Genomic DNA, 22,063 nt, shown 5'->3' on the forward strand with positions numbered 1-22,063 from the left:
GGTTTATCCAAAAGAAAAAAAGAAAAATGTTTAATATATCTGTGGCACAATTATTGGCACCCCTATGAAGTCATATGAAAAATATATTTGAAGTGTATTCCCATTGATATTTTACATTTTTTAGTACACATGGGTGAATATGATAAGAAAATTAATCAACAATGACTTCCTGTTTCACAGGGGTATCAATATTAGGTAACACATGGGCAAAATTCCCTTAGTCATTCATTGCAATAGGTACGACCAAGGAATGTAACATGGTTCGAGTGGCCGAAAGGTTCTATGGTCAGATGAAACCAAAATACAGCTTTTGGAAATAAACACCAGGGGTGGGTTTGGCACACAGAGAGGTAGCCATATGGAAAAGTAGCTCATGCCCACAGTTAAATATGGTGGTCCCTCTTTAATGTTTTGGGGCTGGACCTGGACATTTGTTTGGATACATGGCATCATGGACTCTATCAAATATCAACAGATAAAAAAAACAAACAAACAAAAAAAAACACCTGACTGCCTCTTCCAGAAAGCTTAAAATGAGCCGTCTGTTTTTTCAGCAGGACAGTGATCCAAAACCTACATCAAAATCAACACAAAAATGGTTTACTGACCAAAAAGTCAATGTCCTACCATGGCCATCCCAGTCCTCTGACTTGAACACCATAGAAAACCTGCGGGGTTAACTATAGAAGAGAGTCTACTAACGTTGCCCTCGAAACTTGAAGGAGCTGGAGAGATTCTGTATGGAGGAATAGTCTCGGATCACTTTCTATGTATTTTCCAACATCATCAGGCATTATAGGAGAAGCTGTTATCTTGGCAAATGGAGGTAGCACAAAGTATCGACTAAAAGGGTGCCAATAATTGCACCACACATTTAATCTTTTTTTTTTTTTTTTTTTTTTGTTAAACCTGTTTTGTGTGTGCAATTGTTTGAAATCCATGAGTATAATTGTGAAGAAAAGATCAAAAGGTTAAACAATAATTTTCACAACTTTATTTGCTCATATTTGTCAAGCGGGCCAATATTACTGGAGGGCATTGTATATAAAATCAAGCACATAGTATAGTAGGTTGAAAAAAAGACTTCAGTCCGTCGAGTTCAACCTTTCACACATACCTACCTCTAAAGTTTAGGCATGTTATCTCCATAGACAAACATTGGCAGTAGAATGAGTCGTATTGAAGAGCTTTGTGACTTTAAACATGGCAGTGTCATATGACGCCACCTTTGCCACAAGTTAGTTTGTGAAATTAGACAGTACTAATGTTGAGGTGGAAAACACAAACTGAGTTTATGTGGAACAAGGAGTATAATCCCGTCGCTTTCAGACAGCCCGTGCCTCCAAACAGTTCTATGGCCAGCAATGCCCACTATTTCCTGGCGATCCCAAGGGAGCGGCGTCAATCCTGGGGTACCAGTGGAAAGCTCGGGGTCTGAGGATGTTATGTTCCAAACAGCGTCAGAAACGCCCCCAGGAAATAGCCTTGTATCATCGCATCATGTATGTGCAGCTGGCAAATCTGCAACAACTGCGTGATGCTATCATGTCCATATGGACCAACATTTCTGAAGAATGTTTCCAGCACCTTGTAGAAAGCATGAAGAATGAAGGCAGTTCTGAAGGCAAAAAGAGGTCCAACCCGGTACTAGCAAGGTGTACCTAATAAAGTGGCCAGTGAGTGTATAAAAACTTCAATGGGTTTGACTATAAAAATAGTTGAGAAAAGGCAATGATCGAGTAGCAAGAGACAGAAGGTTGTAGTTGGAGTAAGGACTTGTTACTAAGTGTACCTTTAGGGATTGATACTTGAAACCCATTCTTTTAATATTTGATTTGTGATGTTATATACTGTCTCCAAGGTAAGGTGTGAGTTTTTGGTGGACTAAGGAAATTGGTGGCTAATAATTCAAGTAAACTAGAAGAATAGTTGAAGAATAGCATTGGCAACTGCAGTCCAGTGCTTATAAATACCGTATTTGCTCGATTATAAGACGAGGTTTTTTTTCAGAGCAAATGCTCTGAAAAAGACCCCTCGTCTTATAATAGCCGTCGTCTTATAATCAGACCTCAGATAGGTCTGACTATGAGACTAAGATCCAGATCCCGCGCAGCCAGGGGAGGGCTGGCACCCTAAGGCCTGGGGGGCAAGTTAAGTGAAGTGGCCCATTGTGCCACGAATCAGCCCACCATACCTGGCCATCTTTTCCTGATTTTCCTGAACGTATATTCATTATAAAAATACAAATATGATTCAAATGTGGTTCAACATAAGTAAATTTAATAGCAACAAAGGATGGTAAAAAAAAAAAGCAAAACCTAATGTCCCCCTGATGCTCAGCCAGTTAAATGCCCCCCATGATACTGGCTGAGGATTATGGGAAGTATAGTACACAGCAGCAGGAAAATTGTAAAGGCTAATATGAGTATCCTACCAGGATCATACCTTAAAGTGGGCTGATTGGGGACAGAGCTGACACTGAAGAGCTGAATGGGGACAGCAATGACATGGGGGGGCTGATTGGGGACAGAGGTGACACTGGAAGGGTCTGATTGTGGACAGAGGTGACACTGGAAGGAGCTGATTGGGGACGGAGGTGGCACTGTAGAGCTGAATGGGGACAGCAATGACACGGGGGCTGAAATGGGGACAGAGGTGACACTGGGAGGGTCTGATTGGGGACAGAGGTGACACTGGAACGGTCTGATTGTGGACAGAGGTGACACTGGGAGGGGCTGATTGGGGACAGGTAGACACTGGGGAGCTGAATGGGGACAGCAATGACATGGGGGGGTTGAAAGGGGACAGAGGTGACACTGGGAGGGGCTGAATGGGGACAGAAGTGACACTGGAACGGTCTGATTGTGGACATAGGTGACACTGGGAGGAGCTGATTGATGACAGAGGTGACACTGGGAGTGGCTGATTGGGGACAGAGGTGACACTGGGAGGGGCTGATTGGGGACAGAGGTGACACTGGGGAGCTGAATGGGGACAGCAATGACATGAGGGGGCTGATTGGGGACAGAGGTGACACTGGGAGGAGCTGATTGGGGACTCGTGAACACATACAGACACAGAGATTTCTTTTTTTGTTTAATAATTTAAAAAAGCATTATGTTGTTTGTCCCCCACGGACACACTTACATACACACACATACCTATTTTATTATATATTATATTTTATATATTACAAATACAAAAAAAAATATATAGCTTGTACAAAAATAAATTGGTTTACTAACCTTCTACTTCGACTTTTGGGGGGTTTCGTCTAGACCTCTATCCTCTGGTAGCAATGACATCCGGTGCTCCAGCACTGCGTGCTGATGCCACCGGCCAGAGTTACTTTAATACTTTTTAAAAAAAAAAATTAATATGGAAAGCCGGATCGGCTATTAAATTAAAAAAAAAAGGATTAAAGTAACTCCAGCCGGCGGCATCAGCACGCAGCGGCCGTTTAGATTCGTTTTCCAGCAATCTGATGGCTGCATAGTGATGGGAGCAGTGTGAGGGGTGAAAGCTCCGCCCCCTCGCACTCACTTTTCACCCCTCATGCTGCTCCCATCACTTTGCGGCCATCGCATACGGCAGCTGGGTGCTGATGCCGCCGGCCGGCGCTACTTTTTTTATTTTTTTATTTATTTTTTTTATTTTATTTTATTTTATCTTAATGACAGGACAAAAAGATGCATTGGGTATATATACCTAAACACAAATCATTAATAGTATACAAAAAAAGATATACATTTATCCCTTCTGCATTTAAAAAGACAAATACAAACTGTTAAATTAAAATAACATTACAAGACTTACAAAGATTCCAATCGTCTTTACTATAATTCCTATCGAAATTCAATAAATGTGGTATTTCAGGAGTTATCTAGCTGAATTACTTCCAATTCTTGGGTCTAATTTACCATCGGCCAAGAAATTTATCCAATCTTCCCAAAGATTATAGCTTTTAACATTCCAAATTGAATGTGCTAAAATTCCTTTTTCCATATGGCATTGATGTGTTATCTGTGCTTTTATTTTAGCCCAAGGAATTAAAGCTGAAGACCTCCAGTTTCTGGCAATCACTAATTTTATTGCCGTTAATATATGTAGGAGAAATTGTGTCTCTTTTTCCCGTTATCGGGCAAATTTAAATGGAGTAGGGCTCTCTCGGGGGTTAATTTCCAATGTTGTCCAAAGTGCTCCACTAATCTATTAGAGACTTGTTGCCAGAGTTTTCGGATTGGGTTACAATTCCACCATATATGGAACATGTCCCCTCTCTCTGCCCCACATCGCCAACAATTTGGGAGATTATTGGGAAACATCTTTACTAAAACAGAAGGAACTAAATACCATCTGTTCATGATTTTAAATTGTAGCTCATTCAAGTTTAAACAATGTTTATATATGTGGTATTTAGAGCTTTGTTCCAGTCTGCATTGTTTATTTTGATGTCTAAGTCTCTCTCCCATTTTACCAAAGCTGGAGGGGTATGTTCTTTCTTACATAACCTAATTAGTTTTAGGGCCTTTGAGAGTAATTTTATATTATCCTCTCCTTCTATTATTTGTTTAAATACATTGTGCTATTAAATTCGTATTCCAATATAGGGAATCCAAAAGAAAACTCTTAACCCTCAAATATCTAAAACATTCTTTCGATGGGAGTTCAAATTCCAGTTGAAGTTGAGTGAAAGTTTTAAGAGTATCTCCCTCCATCAGGTCTCTTATAATTCTTATACCTTTTTGTTTCCAGATACATAACTTTAAATTTTCATTCCTATACTCAATTATAGATAACGGGAGATTTGTTGTTATCATTTCTTCGAGTCCAAGTTTGGATTTAACCCAGTACCAGATTTTTACAAGATGTTGTAATGCTAAACTGGTACCTAGTTCCGTATATTTTATAGCTTTCCTGGAAGAGATCCAGAATAGAGGCTGTAAATCTGTATATGGATAATTCTTTGGTATTTCCTCTCTATTCCATACCTCCTGTGCGGTTTTATTGCTTTGTGTTTGAATGGCATGTGTAAACAAAGCCGCTAATGCATATTCTCTCATGAGCGGGAGTCCTAGGCCTCCATTATTTCTTTTTTTTGCTATTACTTGTAATTTCAACCTGCATTTTTTAGATCCCCATATGAATTTGTTAATATATTGTTGAATTAAATCTAGCCAGCTTGTGGGGACTATGTGTGGAATCATCCTAAAGATGTATATATATTTCGGCAGAACGTAGAAATTAATCACATTTATTCGCCCCCACCATGAGATGAATAGTCCTCGCCACTTTTTAAAGGAGGCGTTCATGTCTTTAATTAAGGGGAGAAGGTTAATCTCCATCCAGGACTTTGGTAATGTATTGATTTTTATTCCTAAGTAAGTGAGGGAGTCTTTAGCCCATTTAAAACCCATAGTCTCCAGATATTGCCTTTGTGTATTATCAAGATTGTATGGCAGGGCAATCGATTTGTCGATATTTAACTTATAATTAGATACGCGGCTGTATTGATCTATCCATTTCATGATATATTTTACCGACGTAATTGGATCCCTAACCGTCAATAGTATATCATCTGCATATAATTTTATTATTTGTGTTCCCTCTCTTCCGCATCCCTTAATATTTTGATCCGCTCTAATATCTCTTGCCAATGGTTCTAGGGATAATACATAAAGAAGCGGAGAAAGAGGGCAACCCTGACGTGTACCGTTAAGAAGAGGGAACCATGAAGAATTGATACCCGGACCTACCACTTTGCCCATTGGTTTATTATATAAGGCCATTATTGCCTGATGAATTCTACCTTGGAATCCAAAGGCACTAAGTACTTCTGCCAAAAATCTCCAACGGCGCTACTTTAATACTTTTTTTTAAAATTTAATAGCCGATCCGGCTTGCCATATTAAATTTTAAAACAAAGTATTAAACTAGCGCCGGCCAGCGGCATAAGCATACAGCGGCCGTTTAGATTAGATTTCGGGCGGCCTGGGGGGCAATTGCCCCCCGGCCCAACCCGCCCCTGCGCGCAACGCTGCAGGGGACCTGGATCCTCCCTTCTTATGCCCCCCCCCAAACTTACCGATGCTTCTGACTCCCCGGTGTGGAGACGGGGCAGCGTGTAGACGTTTGCACGATTCGCGTAGAGAACTTCCACTGCAGCCGGAAGGAGGTGCGGTTAGCAGCGGGTGTTGTCTGTGTCCATCGTGCAGACCTTCCGGATGGACGCAGACAACCCCCGCTGCTAACCGCACCTCCTTCCAGCTGCAGCGGAAGTTGCCTACCCGAATCGCGTAGACGTCTACCTGCTGCCCCGACTAGTACACACCGGGGAATCAGAAGCACTGGTAAGTTTGGGGGGACGTGTTAAATGGGGGCCATAAGGCATTTCTGTAGGCAGAATGCCTTTTAACCCCATTAATGCCACTGTGCCTCCAGAAATGCCTTTTAACCCTCTATATGCCACTCTGCCTCCTGAAATGCCTTATACCTCCCTATATGCCACTCTGCCCCATGATATGCCCTTTAACCCCCTAAATGCCAGAGTGGCATATAGGGGTATAAGGCATTTCTGGAGGCAGAGTGGCACATAGGGGGTTAAAAGGCATATCATGGGGCACAGTGGCATATAGGGGGTATAAAGAATTTCTGGGGCAGAGTGGCAAGCCTGGGGGCAGATGTGCATAACTGGAAAATAAAAGGAAATAAAAACAAAATATTTTTCTCAATCATAGCTTTTATTTAAAAAAAAATTGTTTACATAGTTTACATGAATTAATATTTACCAGTAAAACCTTTTCTATAGGGTCGTCTTATATTCAGGCTTTTTCTTTTTTTCCTAAATTAATATTCAGATTTTGGGGGGTCGTCTTATAATCGAGCAAATACGGTAATACACTCCAAATGTAAAAATCCATGCAAAATATAGTATTATGGGTACTGTGCGGTCAACAGAGGACAGGGCTTGGGGGAAACTCTTTGCAGGCAATGTAAAAAAAAAAAATAGGTTCTGGTTTGTATAACTAGAGGCACTAGTAACAGACAAAGGGAGGTGGTTATGCTACATTACGGTTCTAAGGTCAGACCTCACGTTGAGCATTGTGTTTCGTTCTGGAGACCCCCATCTCCAAAAAGGTATTCACATTTTAGATCTTTTGCAATGTCGCTAATAAAAAATATGGATCACAGTACCAATTCCTGAGGTACCTCACTAGTAACAAGCAGGGGCATAACTAGACACCACAGGGCCCTGGTGCAAAAATTGCCCCTGGGCCCCCAAACAGCCCCCAAACAGCTGGTCTGTGCCATCACTGCCACCAAACAGTGTCTGTGCTTTCTTTGCCCATTGCCCATTCCATCCTGGCACACATATGTTAACACACACATACACGTTTATGCTCACCCCACTTGCATGTACATTCTCACACACAAAACACCTACACATCCATGCTCACACTCGCACACAATTACACATCCATGCTCACACACATTGTGTGGGCAGCCTCGGTTTCACCTCTGGGTCGCGTGACGTAACATAACCCTTTGCATTTCCAGATAGTTAATGTTGACTAAATTCTTTACTTATGGCTGATCAATGTCCCCCTATCCTATCCATCAGGATAAAGTCTGTTTTGCCAACATAAACCAGACTACAGGGCAAATGAGCCATACGAGTCACATGGCTGCAGGTAACGAGTCACAGTTGGCTGAATTTTGAAGCGTGGAGGAACCGGATTTTTTTTAAAGGATAGTCCAGTTGTTTTCAAAGATCCTGGCTAAGGACTCTGAGGCAATGTGATATTTTGTCGCAAATGTAATCAGTTGTCTCTTACTGTGGTCTGTATGATCAATAGTATCTCCAGGACAAACATCTATTTTAATTCGATCACTGCAATCAAAATTATAGTTGCTCCTCATGGCACAAAGGAGCTAAGAATAAATCAACGATGTTAAACATCTCTGCTCAGAATAATGTTTCATTCCAGGTTATTCTGCACTCGAAAAATCTAAAAAAAATTGGGACTTTATCTGTATCCCGTGAGGTCGTAAATTGTACCGTACTAGGAAAATAATTCTGTTGAAGGCCCTGCTGGTGGAATAGTAGTATATAAACTAGGGACATCCATAGTAGTCAGGCTGACTTCTTCCAAAGTAATTTCTTCTAAAACACAGCACAACGCTAAGCAGAGTAAAGGCACTTTGTCCTATACAGGTCTACTACATGTCTACAGTTACGTCCTGCGTAGAACAAAACACCTGATTTTTTTTCTCTCTGCTTATCGTCAGTTGTGTTGTGCTGTACTTCTGTGTTTTACAACATAGAAACTGACGGTAGGTAAGAACCATTTGGCCCATCTAGTCTGCCCAACCTCTAAATACTTTCTGTAGCCCCTGGCCTTATAAGCTTAGATCAAGACCTGAATCACAATAGAGGCCCCCCTTGTCCGCAGCCATACTTGTAGGAACCTTTTGCCAGTGGTGGGATTCAAGTTTTTTAGTAACCACTTCCGAGATTTCGTACTAAAAAATAAAAACCTCACACACACTCAGGTAGTCTCTCTCACACACAGACTCAGGCAGTCTCTCTCAGAGACTCAGGCACACATGCACACAGACTCAGGCAGTCTCTCTCTCACACACACACACACACACACAGACTCAGGCAGTCTCTCTCACACACACACACACACACACACACAGACTCAGGCAGTCTCTCTCACACACACAGAGACTCGGGCAGTCTCTCACACACACACACAGACTCAGGCAGTCTCTCACACACGTACACAGAGACTCAGGCAGTCTCTCTCACACACACACACACACACAGACTCAGGCAGTCTCTCACACATGCACAAAGACTCGGGCAGTCTCTCACACACACACACACAGACTCAGGCAGTCTCTCACACACGTACACAGAGACTCAGGCAATCTCTCTCTCATACACGCACACAGAGATTCAGGCAGTCTCTCTCACACGCACACAGAGACTCAGGCAGTCTGTCTCACACATGCACACAGAGACTCAGGCAGTCTCTCGCACACAGAAACTCAGGCAGTCTCTCTCACACACAGAGACTCAGACAGTCACACATAAATAGGTAAAATCTACTGTACAACAGAGGCCTCCCTTGTCCGCAGCCTTACTTGTAGGAACCTTTTGCCAGTGGTGGGATTCAATTTTTTTAGTAACCGCTTCCGAGATTTCGTACTAAAAAATAAAAACCTCACACACACTCAGGCAGTCTCTCTCACACACACACACACACACACACAGACTCAGGCAGTCTCTCTCACACACACACAGAGACTCAGGCAGTCTCGTACATTCACACAGGCAGTCTCTCTCTCACACACACACAGACTCAGGCAGTCTCTCACAAACAGAGAATCGGGCAGTCTCTCACACATGCACAAAGACTCGGGCAGTCTCTCACACACACACACAGACTCAGGCAGTCTCTCACACACGCACACAGACTCAGGCAGTCTCTCTCACACACGCACACAGATTCAGGCAGTCTCTCTCACACACGCACACAGACACTCAGGCAGTCTCTCTCTCTCACACATGCACACAGAGACTCAGGCAGTCTCTCTCTCTCACACACGTACACAGAGACTCAGGCAGTCTCTCTCTCTCTCACACATGCACACAGAAACTCAGGCAGTCTCTCTCACACATGCACACAGATTCAGGCAGTCTCTCTCACACACATGCACACAGAGACTCAGGCAGTCTCTCACACACGCACACAGAGATTCAGGCAGTCTCTCTCACACAGAAAAAGTATGCACTGGTGCTTTTTATATAATTGATTGTGAATTGTTTATGTGACAAATGCTATTAATAAAACAAAGAGCCACTAAACATTTTTGTAAATCTACTTCTTGAAAACAAGGTGAAAACTGCAAGAAACAATTTGACTCAAATTGGTATATGCCGTTTTCACCTTTTTTCCAAAAAGTATTTTTTGTTACAAATCTATGATGCCTCCTTTGATGTTTTATCAAGTGCATTTGTCACATAAAAAAAATCTCAAGCAATCATCTAAAAAGCACCAGTGCATACTTTTAATTACCATTAATTAATCCCATTAATTAACTCTGTCCCCAGTTTCCCATAGTCCCATGTTTAGTGACAAAGATGCCTACCGGAAACTTGGGACAGAATTTGCCTTTGCAGCCAGTTTCCCATAGGCATCTTTGTTACTAAACATGGGACTATGGGAAGCGATTTAGTGACAAAGATGCCTATAGGAAACTGGGGACAAAGGCAAACTCTGTCCCCAGTTTCCCATAGGCATCTTTGTCACTAAACATGGAACTATGGGAAGCTAGTTAGTGACAAAGATGTCTATAGGAAATTGTGGACAGAGTTTGCCTTTGCCCCCAGTCTCCCACTGCCAAGCATGCCCTCAGTTACTTCAACTTACCTGACCTAAGACCCCGATGTGCACTCTGTTGGATTCCTGCTGTCAAACATCTGTGTGATGCAGACAACCCCGGCGGCTCCACCTACCCTCCTCACTGAACGGGGCCGGCGTCGCCCACAAAGGTCATTGAGCAGCGCTGATGCCCCCCACGAAAGTTATTGAGCGGCACCGGCTGAATCGACAGGGGTGGCATTTTTAGAAGCCGGCCCCATTGATCCGAAATAGAATTGAGTCAGCTGGCCAGCGCGACTTAGTGACCTTCGTGGGCGGTGACAGCCCCGTTCAGTGAGGAGGGTGGGTGGAGTCCCCTGCAGAGCCGCAGGGGATCTGGATCCTAAACCCAATTATAGGCTGCACAACCACTTTAAGTGGGGGGAAAGTGCGGCCTATAATAGGATAATTAAGAAACGGTTCGCGCTAACCGATCATATATTAAGAAACGGTTCGCGCAAACTGGTGCGAACGGGCTGAATCTCACCACTGCCTTTTGCTGATGGGTTCAGGGTCTCCATTTCCCATATTGTAGTGGGTGCTACTGATTTAATGAAGAAGGGTGCTAGATTCATCATGCACCAATACTACAATAATTTGTAGATCAAAATGTTTTGTTGGAATGGTCATTTTACAAAATATTAAAGGATGAGAGAAAGGTATTGCCTAATGGGTACTTTTTTCCCTCTCCTAAAATGTCTGCGCTTATATGAGCCAATTGACCTAAAATCTTAATATGTATACTGCTAGGTTGCAGGTCTAAAAGATCTTTTGCTTGGTCAGTTTGCAGACCTCTTATCAAATCCATATCAGAAACTGATGTGTGCATTAGGGGGCACTCAAAAGCCTTCTATAAATCTGATGTGACATATAGTCCTAGTTTGCCTTATTTAATGTCTGTCATTTAAAATGCAAAAACTCTTGTTTATATTTATTCGCCTACAGTTCTAGTTTGGTTAACCCATTCAGTCCCATGGGGTTTTTGGTACGTTCAGGAGCAATTTTGCCATTTTCGCGGTATCTCGGTCCAGCGATTATTCCCCTTTCCTGAGAATAGTGTACCCATGTAAACTATACATTGTTTTTTCAAGGATAGAAAGGACTTTCTTTTGATACCATAGTTAGATAATTAGCTGAAAATTTAAGATGAGAAATTTAGAAAAACTAGCAAAAATTTGAAAAAAAACCCCCTATTTTCACAAAATTAGGTAAAGTGATGGAAAATCCCCTCCATATTTATCAATTCGGGTGTCCTGATTTCAGAAATACCTAATTTATATAGAATTTCCATACTTTCCCAGCACTAATAGGGAACATAAGGTGCAAATTATTCTTCACAAAGCCGTAGAATTTTTACATTAGGTATGATGGGATTGCAACTCTAATTTTAAACAAATAAACCAAAAATAAACCCACAAATGTATATATTTCTGTAAAGCAGACAACCCATACTATCCTATCAGGGGTATTTGGGCACTCTTAGTGCAGCTATTTGGCCACCAATCACTGTCAAAGAGGCCTCAGAAATTATTTCCCAAGCTTTTTTCACCAACACTTCTGTGTTGCTTAGATTTTTTTGCACAGGGTATGTGTTATGGCAGAGAAAACCAATCAACATTGTTTAGCTTCATCTCCTGATTATGGAAATACCCCACATAGTATTTTTCATACTTATGGCTTAATGGGTTTGGGGGGTGTAAACGGGGGCAGGGGGTTATACCTTTTAGATGTTATGCTCATTTCGTTTTACAGCTTGTGAGAAGAGCAAGAAACATGGTTGCTCACTCTTCCCTGCGATCTCCATAGACTTGCATAGAGATCAGTGACTGCGATCAATGCCTACAGACCCTGCAGGGGATATCCTGTCCTCAGTAAGCAGTGACGCAAACCTGGAAGGGAATGCCCCATTGCGCCGGCAGCTGTTACAGCAATTCTACAGATCTGACAGCCTGATGTCCCGTGTAGTGGCAGGGATGTGTCGCTGTCGCTGCAAGAACGTCAGGACGTACCGGTACATCCATAAAGGTTTCTTGAGATGCATTTTATGGATGTACCGGTATGTCCATAGGGGACTGAAGGGGTTAATGATGTTTGAGATGAGGTTAGTTAAGGGATGGTAGCTTGATGTCCCTCTAGTTCTATTGTCTAGGGCTGCAACCAATGATTATTTTCATAATCAGATAAAGAAAAAGGGCCTTTTTTTATTTTGCTTAAAATGTTTTTATAAGGGGGCTGAGGAAGTTAATGATGGGAACTGGTGACCGTATCAGGAAGAAGGGTGTGAGTTTATTTTATTTGCAGAGGAAGGTTTTGCTTAAATCCAAACATAACTGGGTGCATATTTGCCTTCCTTTATATATATTTTGATTTGAAGATGATCCCAGTTATGTTTGGATTCAACTGAATTACTAGTACGTGTATACAAGTTCTTGAAAATTTTGAACTTGTGTGCAGGTTTACTCAGGACTATATTACATTTATTTTTGTAAGCTTGTTTGAGCAGGGCCCTCCTCATCTGTTGTCTCTGGAAGTCAAATTGTTAAGTATGTTACATACTACTTGTTTTGTCCTGTCCACCCATTGTACAGCGCTATGGAATTTGATGGCACTATATAAAACAATAATTATATATATACACACACACTTTTTTTTTTCATTAATTTTTTTTCTTTATTTATAACAAGAAGAAAAAACATAGAAAAACACACAGAAAAAAACAAACAAAATATTACATCAGTACCTTTCCAGGCGATTATTAATGTATACCTTGTAAGAGATATGTCTGTGGTAATCTCTCCGTATTATTATAGATAACGAGAATAATAATTACTTATAGGTAGCTAAGTAATAATAACAAAAACGCAAATAATTATTTAAGCTGCTTCTTGGGCAATGGTAACAGGTGTTCACATCCTTAAATATACGAAACTCTATATTATCTATCAAGAGTGTAAGACGGCCAACAACATCCGGCATCCTAATTATTACTCAAATAAAAAGAGGAAAAGAACAGAAGATATAGAGAGTACATTAAAATAATTAATCTAGAGCTTTCTCCAATTTTTCTAACGAAGAATCCCATAAGGCAGATTTCTTTATAGAGTAGAAATAAGATTTATATAATTGTCTTTCCATTTTCATCTGGAATTTCAATTGTATGATAACCGAGTTCCAGCAAATAGGGGTATCTTGTTTCCATAGCCGAGCTATCGTTATTTTTACGGCAATAAAACAATATTTAGTTGTTTTTCTTCCATGCTACAATTTGGCCATCCTAAATGTAATAAAGCGGATGCAGTAGATCTATTAATGGTCTTTGATGTTAGGGTATAAACAAGATCAAATATTTTAGACCATACTTTTTTAACTCCCTGGCAGTTCCACCATATATGGAGAAAATTCCCCTTTTCCAGTCTACATCTCCAACAAATGTCAGCACAATTAGGGTACATCTTATGTAACCTCGTGGGGACCAAATACCATCTATTCAAGATTTTAAATTGAATTTCTGCCAAAGATAACAAGTGAATAGATAGAGTAACATCAAATAAAGACTTTTGCCAGTTAACAAGATCAATCTCAATATTTAATTCTTTTTCCCAGATAGACATAGTCGGAAGTTTTTCCGCTACTAAAACAGAGACAGAATTAATTAGGTCCAGACTTTTAGATAACACCCTGTCAACAGGGTTGCCTGAAAAGATTCTTTGGGTGCGTTACCTGATTACCTTTTATTATCTCTTTTAATAAGAAGTTTTTAATTCTCAAATATTTGAAAATATCAGAAGTATTCAAAGTAAATTCTTGTATTAATTGTGGAAACATTTTAGGACCTGCAGTAGTCGTAAGTTGATCTAAAGACTCTATACCTTTATTTCTCCAGTCATCAAAGTTTATATTTGGAATAAAGTATTCTACTGACTTAAGTTTAGAGAAAGACGGGACTCCTTTATGAAGATTTAAAGATCTCTTAATGGTTTTCCAAATCGGGAGTATTTGACCCAATATCATATTTAGATTTCTTATATATTTGAAATATATTCTGAAGTTATGGGGTACCATATAATAGCCGCCAGCTCCTTAAAACCACTAGCCTCTCATTCCATTGCATACCATCCTTCATTGAAAGATTCCTCTAATTGTAATCTGTAGATATGTACTGTCATATTTGCAAGAAATATATTTTTAACAATAGGAAGGCCCAAACCACCACATTTAGGTTTTTTGGCCAATATGGTGGACTTCAATCTTGGTTTCTTTGCCTTCCAAACAAAACACTCAAAACTCATCTGAACTAGGCTTAACCATGATTCAGGCACATTTATCGGAAGCATTGAAAACAAGTATGACCACTTCGGGACTATGTACGAATTTAAAATATTGATTCTGCCCCACCAAGAGAATTCCTTATTTCTCCATTCTTTTAACCAAGAATTAGTTTGCTTCAAAAGACAAAAACAAGTTGGTCTCTAAAATTGTAGTCATTGATTTTGTTATATAAATACCTAAATATACAAAATCTGACTTTACCCAGACGAAATCAAAGTTGCTTTGTATCTGTTCCCTTTCTCTACTGTCCAACTTAACTTCTAATATTGAAGTTTTATTTATATTCCTCTTATAGTTTAAGACCAAACCATGTGTTTCAAATTCCTCCAATAGATAAGTTAAAGAAAGTTGTGTATTAGTAATAAAAAATTAATTTATAATCGCCATATAGATTTATCTTTAGATCTTGTAGGAAAACCATATATGTTTTCATTACTTCTAATAGAGATGGCTAAAGGCTTGACTGATATAATATATAGCAGTGGGGATAAGGGGCAGCCCACACACTTTTTAATTACCTGGACATTGTGAACATCATTCTTATTATAATTCATAGCATATAGCACATGCATCCCCCGCAGGAGGAGCTGAAAAAAACAAGCTCTTTTCAAACGTGGCGTTTGTATTCATTATTCCCAGTTCCCTCATACCCCACTGCATTATGTTAACGCTATACAGACAGATAGAATCCGTGCTTAGGCTAGCTGGCTGCATTTGGCTACTATTATATGGTATCCTTAAGAGGATGAGAAACAAGAACTTGCTGTGGAGTCAGTGATGAGTCTTCACTTGAAAAGGAAAGTCAACTGGTGAAATGTGAAACAAAATTTTGGGTTCCTCGCTTTGATTGCCTATATTTTTGTAGTGCCAGTACTATGGATGCTTTAACTAATTTCGCTTTTGGGTGTGATTCAACTACCTGTCTTAATCTTAATTGGTTAACAATAGTGATCAATGCACAATTTGTCATCCAATGGTTTTGTTTTTGTTTTTTATTTATTTCTTTATTTTTTTACAACCACTAAAAATGTACAATTAAAGGCAATGGACACAGCTGCACTTGAGCAATACATTTTTATCACTGGCACAACCATTTGTTTTAAATTGAATAAAAAAAAAAATCAGGCAAAACAGACAGAATCAAAATAATCCAATTTAATGAGTGCAAGTTAACAACTATGTCACATTTGGATAGTTTTAAAACAGTTGTTTCAGGGATTTGCATTTTCTTACTGTTTAAAAGTCTGTACAGAAAAAAAACACCAAACACAACATATTTACAAACATGGGTGCAAATAAAAATAAACCATTTATTACTTTGTTTATCCGAAATAAAAAAGGCAATTATGAAAATATAGGTTAACTTTTTAACCATACAGGAACTGATTTCTGTGCTGATGTTTAAGTCTCACACCAGAGTGTAATAGTTTAAAGCTCATCACGATCCCTTTTAAGTATGGTGTACCTATATTCACTTGGAGCTAGTTTCTGGAAGGAACTCTCTGGAGGACTGCTTGCTAAATCTTGTGTTTCCTATTAGGAAAAGAGAAGGATGAGTTATGGCAGAGATATAGTCATCATTAAATCAATACTACCCAACACATTATGCACATATTTTAATTTGATTGCTCATAGTACTTGGCAAGATGTTTTTCTTTTTTCTCTCATGTAGACTGTTGCACCAAAAGCAAAAAGTGGTCAGTGGTTATCCAGTCTAGCAGGAAAAAAACTCAAAACACAGCCGACACAGCAACAAAATTACTTCTTTTTTAGCCTTGTAATGTACCGTGTTTCCCTGAAAATAAGACATACCCATAAAAAAAGCCGTAGCAGGATTTCTAAGCATTTGCTCAATATAAGCCATACCCCGAAAATAAGACAGTGATAGGCGTGGCTATGCAGTGAGGCATAGAGGGAGGAGACACAGAAAGCGAAAGTAAAAGTCTCCTCAGTGAAGTGAGGAGCAGGGGGAAGAAGTAAAGCTGTGGCTGCCGTTCCTCTCCCCCAGCACCAACCAGCAACAGTCTGTGGGTCTCTCTGACCCCCCACAAACACCAGTAAAGCTGCTGCTCCCCAGCACTGACCAGCAACAGTCTGTGGGTCTCTCTGACCCCACACAAACACCAGGGGATAGGGGGAAAGCTTCAGCAAGCAGTCTGCTACTGAGCCCAGAGAAATCATCCTAGCTCCACTGTGCAGATTGGACCCAGTTCCCACTGGATCCTTGATAAATAAGCCAGCCCTTACACATCAGCTTTGCTGGCCTATCTCTGCTTTTCCTGAGTATCTGTACCCCCAGACAAGATGAGTATATTTGAATAAATGTAGATTGTTGTACCATACTTAATAAAAATAAGACATCCCCTGAAAATAAGCCATAGTGTGTCTTCTTGAGGAAAAATAAGGACAGTGTCTTATTTTCGGCAAAACACGGTACTACCAGGCATTTCAAATTATCCTCTCCTCCTGCAAAGCTCAGAAAGGTTTGTTCCATGCATTGCACAATGCAGAGTGAAAGGATTATAGTCACAATGACCATCTATTTTAAGCGGTAGCAAAAACCGTGCATCACGAGGAACTAGAGGATTTGCTGTCCAATGGCCTCTGACAAAGTACCACTGAGCAAGTATAAAATATGCACTCATATGGCATTACGCAGTTGTGTTACTTTGTCCTTTTCTGACAGGAACTAGCTCTGTAGAAGCAGGAATTGTTACAAACATACATTCCCATTACTCCTATCAAACAGGCCTTTATAGTTTAAAAACAATTTTCTTGGGTATCTCAAAAACCGTTATGCTCATTACGGTGATTTATAATCTAGACCTCAAAATATTTAGTATATATTGATATATACTAAACTTATTTAGAATGATGTACAAGTGAGAACCCAAAAAGGAGGCGGAGAAAGGATCTACTGACTGAAGGAGAGGCCAGACACCTCTTTCTTGCCCCCCACCCAGTGGTGAGTATCCCTTACCTGAATTTTCGTTCGAATTATTTTGGATCAGGGATTTTAAGATAGGATATTCAACCTGTACCATCTATTTTTTTTTTTTAAAGAGTCTTATGGGTTTGCATTGAAGGAGAAAAGTATTTATTTTAATATATGGATCCCACATAATTCCACTTGTTTAAATAAATTACATATTATTGTAGTTTGAACATTGCTGAAGCTACTTCTAATGTGTATGGAACTGAAATAATTGTCTGTTTTGAGTTTATTTCCCCAATGTTCATACACAAAACAAAAATACCCCCCACATACACTAAAATAATTAAGAAAACATCAAATAAATTATATTTAAAAACATACTTGACCAGGAGCTACATCAGTTGGGTCAGGACCATGGTGAAATTCTCTATGCAATTTTCCAGAATGTAGATCTGACACAAATTGTTTCAGTTTACCAGGAATCCTAACATACAGAAAAGAATAAAATTATCCATTATAATATATTTACTTGTGCATTAATACAGAGGTATTTAATTACATTCAAATATAATTATGTAAAACTATACCTAATTCAAGGAAGGCGCATATTTACTCGTTACAGTATAAAGCTAGCAAAAAGGTTGGATAACTAAGGCGTACAATTTAACATGTGACATGTTGACGTGGCTAGATGTTGTGAAGGTTTTTCTTCAGCAAAGAGATAATTTTGTGATCATCCACTAGCTGTCTTCAGTGGTCATTCATGTCTTTTGGTGTGGATAAGTTCACATTCTTTTCAGAATGTACCAGATTGTTGCTTTAGCAACTTCTGATGTTTATGGTATCTCTGATAACTATTTTCCAGCCTTATGATGGCCTGCATTACGTCAGTTGACAGATCTTTGGACCTCATATTCAGAGATCACACCAACAGAGATCTAATGCAAATTACATGTTTGGAATTAACTCCAGATCTTTGAAAAGCTTAATTGTTAATTCAACAATGAGGGAACAGCCCACACCTGGCCAGGAAACAGCTGGACTGTATGTGTCTGTACGTGAGTGTGTAAATATGTTAGTGTGTTAGAAAGAAAAATGTTTATGTGATGGTTAGGTTTTGTTTTCCTGTCTGGGGAAAAAAAATAAAAAATCACAAGAAAAACTTTCCCTCAGATTTAGGCAGCTGCAATGGGCCTGGGCAGGCAGGCACTGGCACATCATAGGCACATGCAGCAGGACTGAATTTCCCCCAGTATTATATATTAAATATATTATATTGTCACCAATATTTATTAATGAAGAATAATAGATAGGTAATACAATTTGACTTGTCCACAAATTACAAGCTTGGCTAGCAGCATAAATGGACAACATTCATCAACTAAACTCTACTCTGGAACAGGGAAAATGTCTGCTGCAGCCCCTGTAATGCACTACAGTAGTCACTACAGCTTCTCCAATCTTCCACACAACAGTACATTTTCAATAAAATATACTAGTAATGAACTTGCAGTATTTTATATGAGCAATGAGCATTAATCTCAGCCTCTGTGTCAGGATCCACCCTGCCTGCCAGGACTATGCACTTATTATTCACTCATATTTTCCAACAACCACTAGTGGCCGCTCTTCTCTCTCTGGAGCACCCAGACCTCGTTATTGCAAGCAGTCGGGCCTTGTTATCTGGATTACCCTGCCCTTCAGTCAGGGCCTTTGCACTTAAGTTATAGGACCATTTTGCTCTGGCCTTGTATCTAATCCTGACTTGTATCTAATCCTGACTTGTACCTGATCCTGAATTGTTCCTAGCTTCCAGCCGAGTGCCCTGCCAGTGGGCTCCCCAGCCGAGTGCCCTGCCAGTGGGCTCCCCAGCCACAGAGACTTATTACCTGTATTTACTTGTCTTGGCAGTTCACTCAATATAGCCTATATCAGGGGTGTCCAACGTGCGGCCTACATCTCCCATACTCCTCAGCCAGCCCCTTAGCTGAAAGAGCATTATGGGAGATGTAGTCCTGCAGCATCTGGAGGGCTGCAGGTTGGACGCCCCTGGCATATATCATAGTATCCTGCCTGAGGTGTCTTTCTTTGCCCCTGTCTGTATCTTCCCTCAGCTATGAGGCATCGTGGGGTAGAGACGGAACTCCACTGGGCTCCTACCCGTCCTGCTTACCCGGTCTCTGCTAAGTTGTCAAACACTCAGTCTCCTTAGTCTGTAACTTCTGCTACTAATAAGCTTTTGATGTGTGCTGACACAATTTTAACTGATTGTCATCCCCTTGTAAATGCCAATTGGCCAGTGTGAAAAAAGGAGAAACTCACAGGTTGCTGGACCATCAGTCACATCCATAACACTATGAGACCACCCTCCCACTTTACCTCAAGGAGCGCCAAAACGGCTTGTAACACCAAAATGTCTTGTAATGGCGGTTACATGCGGCAACAAGTTAACGAAACCAAACAAATTTTCAGCAATTTGTTTTCGTTAGTTTCGTCCGAGATTGGGTGTAATTGATTCATAAGCATGAAGCATGCAATTTTCGTTACAAATAAAGTTTGTACGAAAACTAATGCACAAGTCTAATAGACAGTCACTTACACAGCCGTTTCCTGTACTTCAGGCTTTGTTACCTCTCCCATATGCTGGCTTCTGTTTTCGCAGTAGGGAGAGCGAGTAATGTTCCAAAGCTGCCCTGAATACTCCCTGTCAGCAGAGGTTGCTCCTATTTTATCCTGACACACAAAGTGCAGAGTTGGCACAGAACTCAGTCTGAAGAATTAACCTCCAGGTAGCGAAGAAAGTTCTGTACAGTCCATGTGCTATGTGTCTGTCATGCTGACAAGACTGACCTCTGACAGACAGGATTGCTTTTATACTTAAAGATAGAAGGTAGCCAACACAAATCACTTATTTGAAACTGTAATGGTAAACAAACAAAAAAACAGAAGAAAGAAAGAAGAAATAAAATACTTACGACAAATCGTTAAAATCTGAAAAGACATACATATGCCTAAAGCTATCAATAGCTATTACAGGACAGTCTGCAGGGGTCTTCTGTATGTGCAAAAGTGGATGTCTAAATTTATCACAGTCTGCATGTAGAAAATTTATCGTCCCTGTAATGAATAAAATAATAAAAAAAAAAATTAGATGGTGTATAAGAAAATCCCAGGACTCAACAATGCTACTTAATACAGATATTGTATAAAATTACTGTGTAGGATCACAAATAGAGATCAAACTGTTTGTAGTTCTAACTACATATAAACTAAATATACCCACCAGTTTATTGATGTCATGGCACTCATCACTACACAGCACAGTATTTAATGCTCAAAGAAATAAATGTATTCTGCCATGGGACTTCCCCATTTTGTTTTTCATTGTGGCTATATTCAAATTCTTCATGTATTCGCCATTTCAATTATATTTTAAAATGCTTCACGTACCTTTTTCACTAATTAACTGTCGAGCCACCTCTTGTTGGAATTTCTCTAAGCTCTCTGTATCATCTTTCATATGGAAAAGTATAAGGAATGGAAGTCCTTCTTCTGTCAATTCCTGCACAAAAAGTAAGTAATTAAGCATCTTGCCCCTCAGTTAGAATATATAAGCCGGGGGGGGATGAGAAGCTACATCCTTCAAATCATTAAATTATAAAGTGCATATTTCTTTGGCCTTTAAAATGACCCAGCATTAGTATACACAGGCAAATTTTAGACAAGTTTGGACAAAAACAAGGATGTGCTGGAAAAAAAAAAATAGTTTAACCCCTTGATGACAATTGCCGGTCCGGGCACGCCTTTAAACGGGTGCAGAAAGCGATCTATTTTCGCGCTCTGCACCGAAATGGCGTTGCTGTAATGCCTTGACCTCGAGGCATTCAGCAACGCCATTATCGGCACAAAACGCGGCGGACGCCCGTTTTAAAAGCGTTTAAACTTAAATGGTGTCGCCGGAATGCCTCGATCAGGAGGCATCCAGTGACACCAAACACTTGCCTTGGGATGGACTGTGGTCCAAGATGGCGGCGGCCCGGGAAAAAAAACAAAGCCGAAAAAGTTCGCTAGATGGTCTCCAGACCCTCTAGAGAACTCTGGCTCCACTTGCAGGTTGAATACAGGTACTGCATTCAACCATGCAAGTCAATGGAGCTCAGCTTTCTAATCAGTGTGATTAGTAAAAATAAATTAAAAATAAAATAAATAATAATTAGAAAAAAATTGTGTAAAACCAGTAAAATGTAAAAATAATGTCCCACTGATGTCACTATCAGGGGGACCTTCAAGTTGAAAATTATTTTTTTTTAAAAAGGCAAAAAAAAAAATATATATAAAAAATATATTTTTGTGAGCAAGTCCTAAA

At 40.0% G+C, this 22,063-nt stretch overlaps 1 protein-coding gene across 1 annotated transcript in view; it reads right to left on the reverse strand.

The window, feature by feature from the left end:
• Window positions 1–16,190: 16,190 nt before the first annotated feature.
• The window catches only part of LOC149273208 (endoplasmic reticulum resident protein 44-like), an 18,376-nt gene continuing 12,503 nt past the window's right edge, over window positions 16,191–22,063 (reverse strand). The window contains exons 8-11 of the mRNA XM_089506592.1: window positions 21,148–21,259; window positions 20,673–20,814; window positions 18,079–18,181; window positions 16,191–16,295 (exon numbers count right to left, since the gene is read on the reverse strand). Of these exons, the coding sequence (XP_089362718.1) occupies window positions 16,191–16,295; window positions 18,079–18,181; window positions 20,673–20,814; window positions 21,148–21,259 (462 nt within the window). The remainder of the gene's footprint in view (window positions 16,296–18,078; window positions 18,182–20,672; window positions 20,815–21,147; window positions 21,260–22,063) is intronic.

Source organism: Sceloporus occidentalis, unplaced genomic scaffold, assembly GCF_023333645.1.
Source record: "Sceloporus occidentalis isolate IW3139 unplaced genomic scaffold, rSceOcc1.0.p SCAF_396, whole genome shotgun sequence".
Classification (NCBI taxonomy): domain Eukaryota; kingdom Metazoa; phylum Chordata; class Lepidosauria; order Squamata; family Phrynosomatidae; genus Sceloporus; species Sceloporus occidentalis.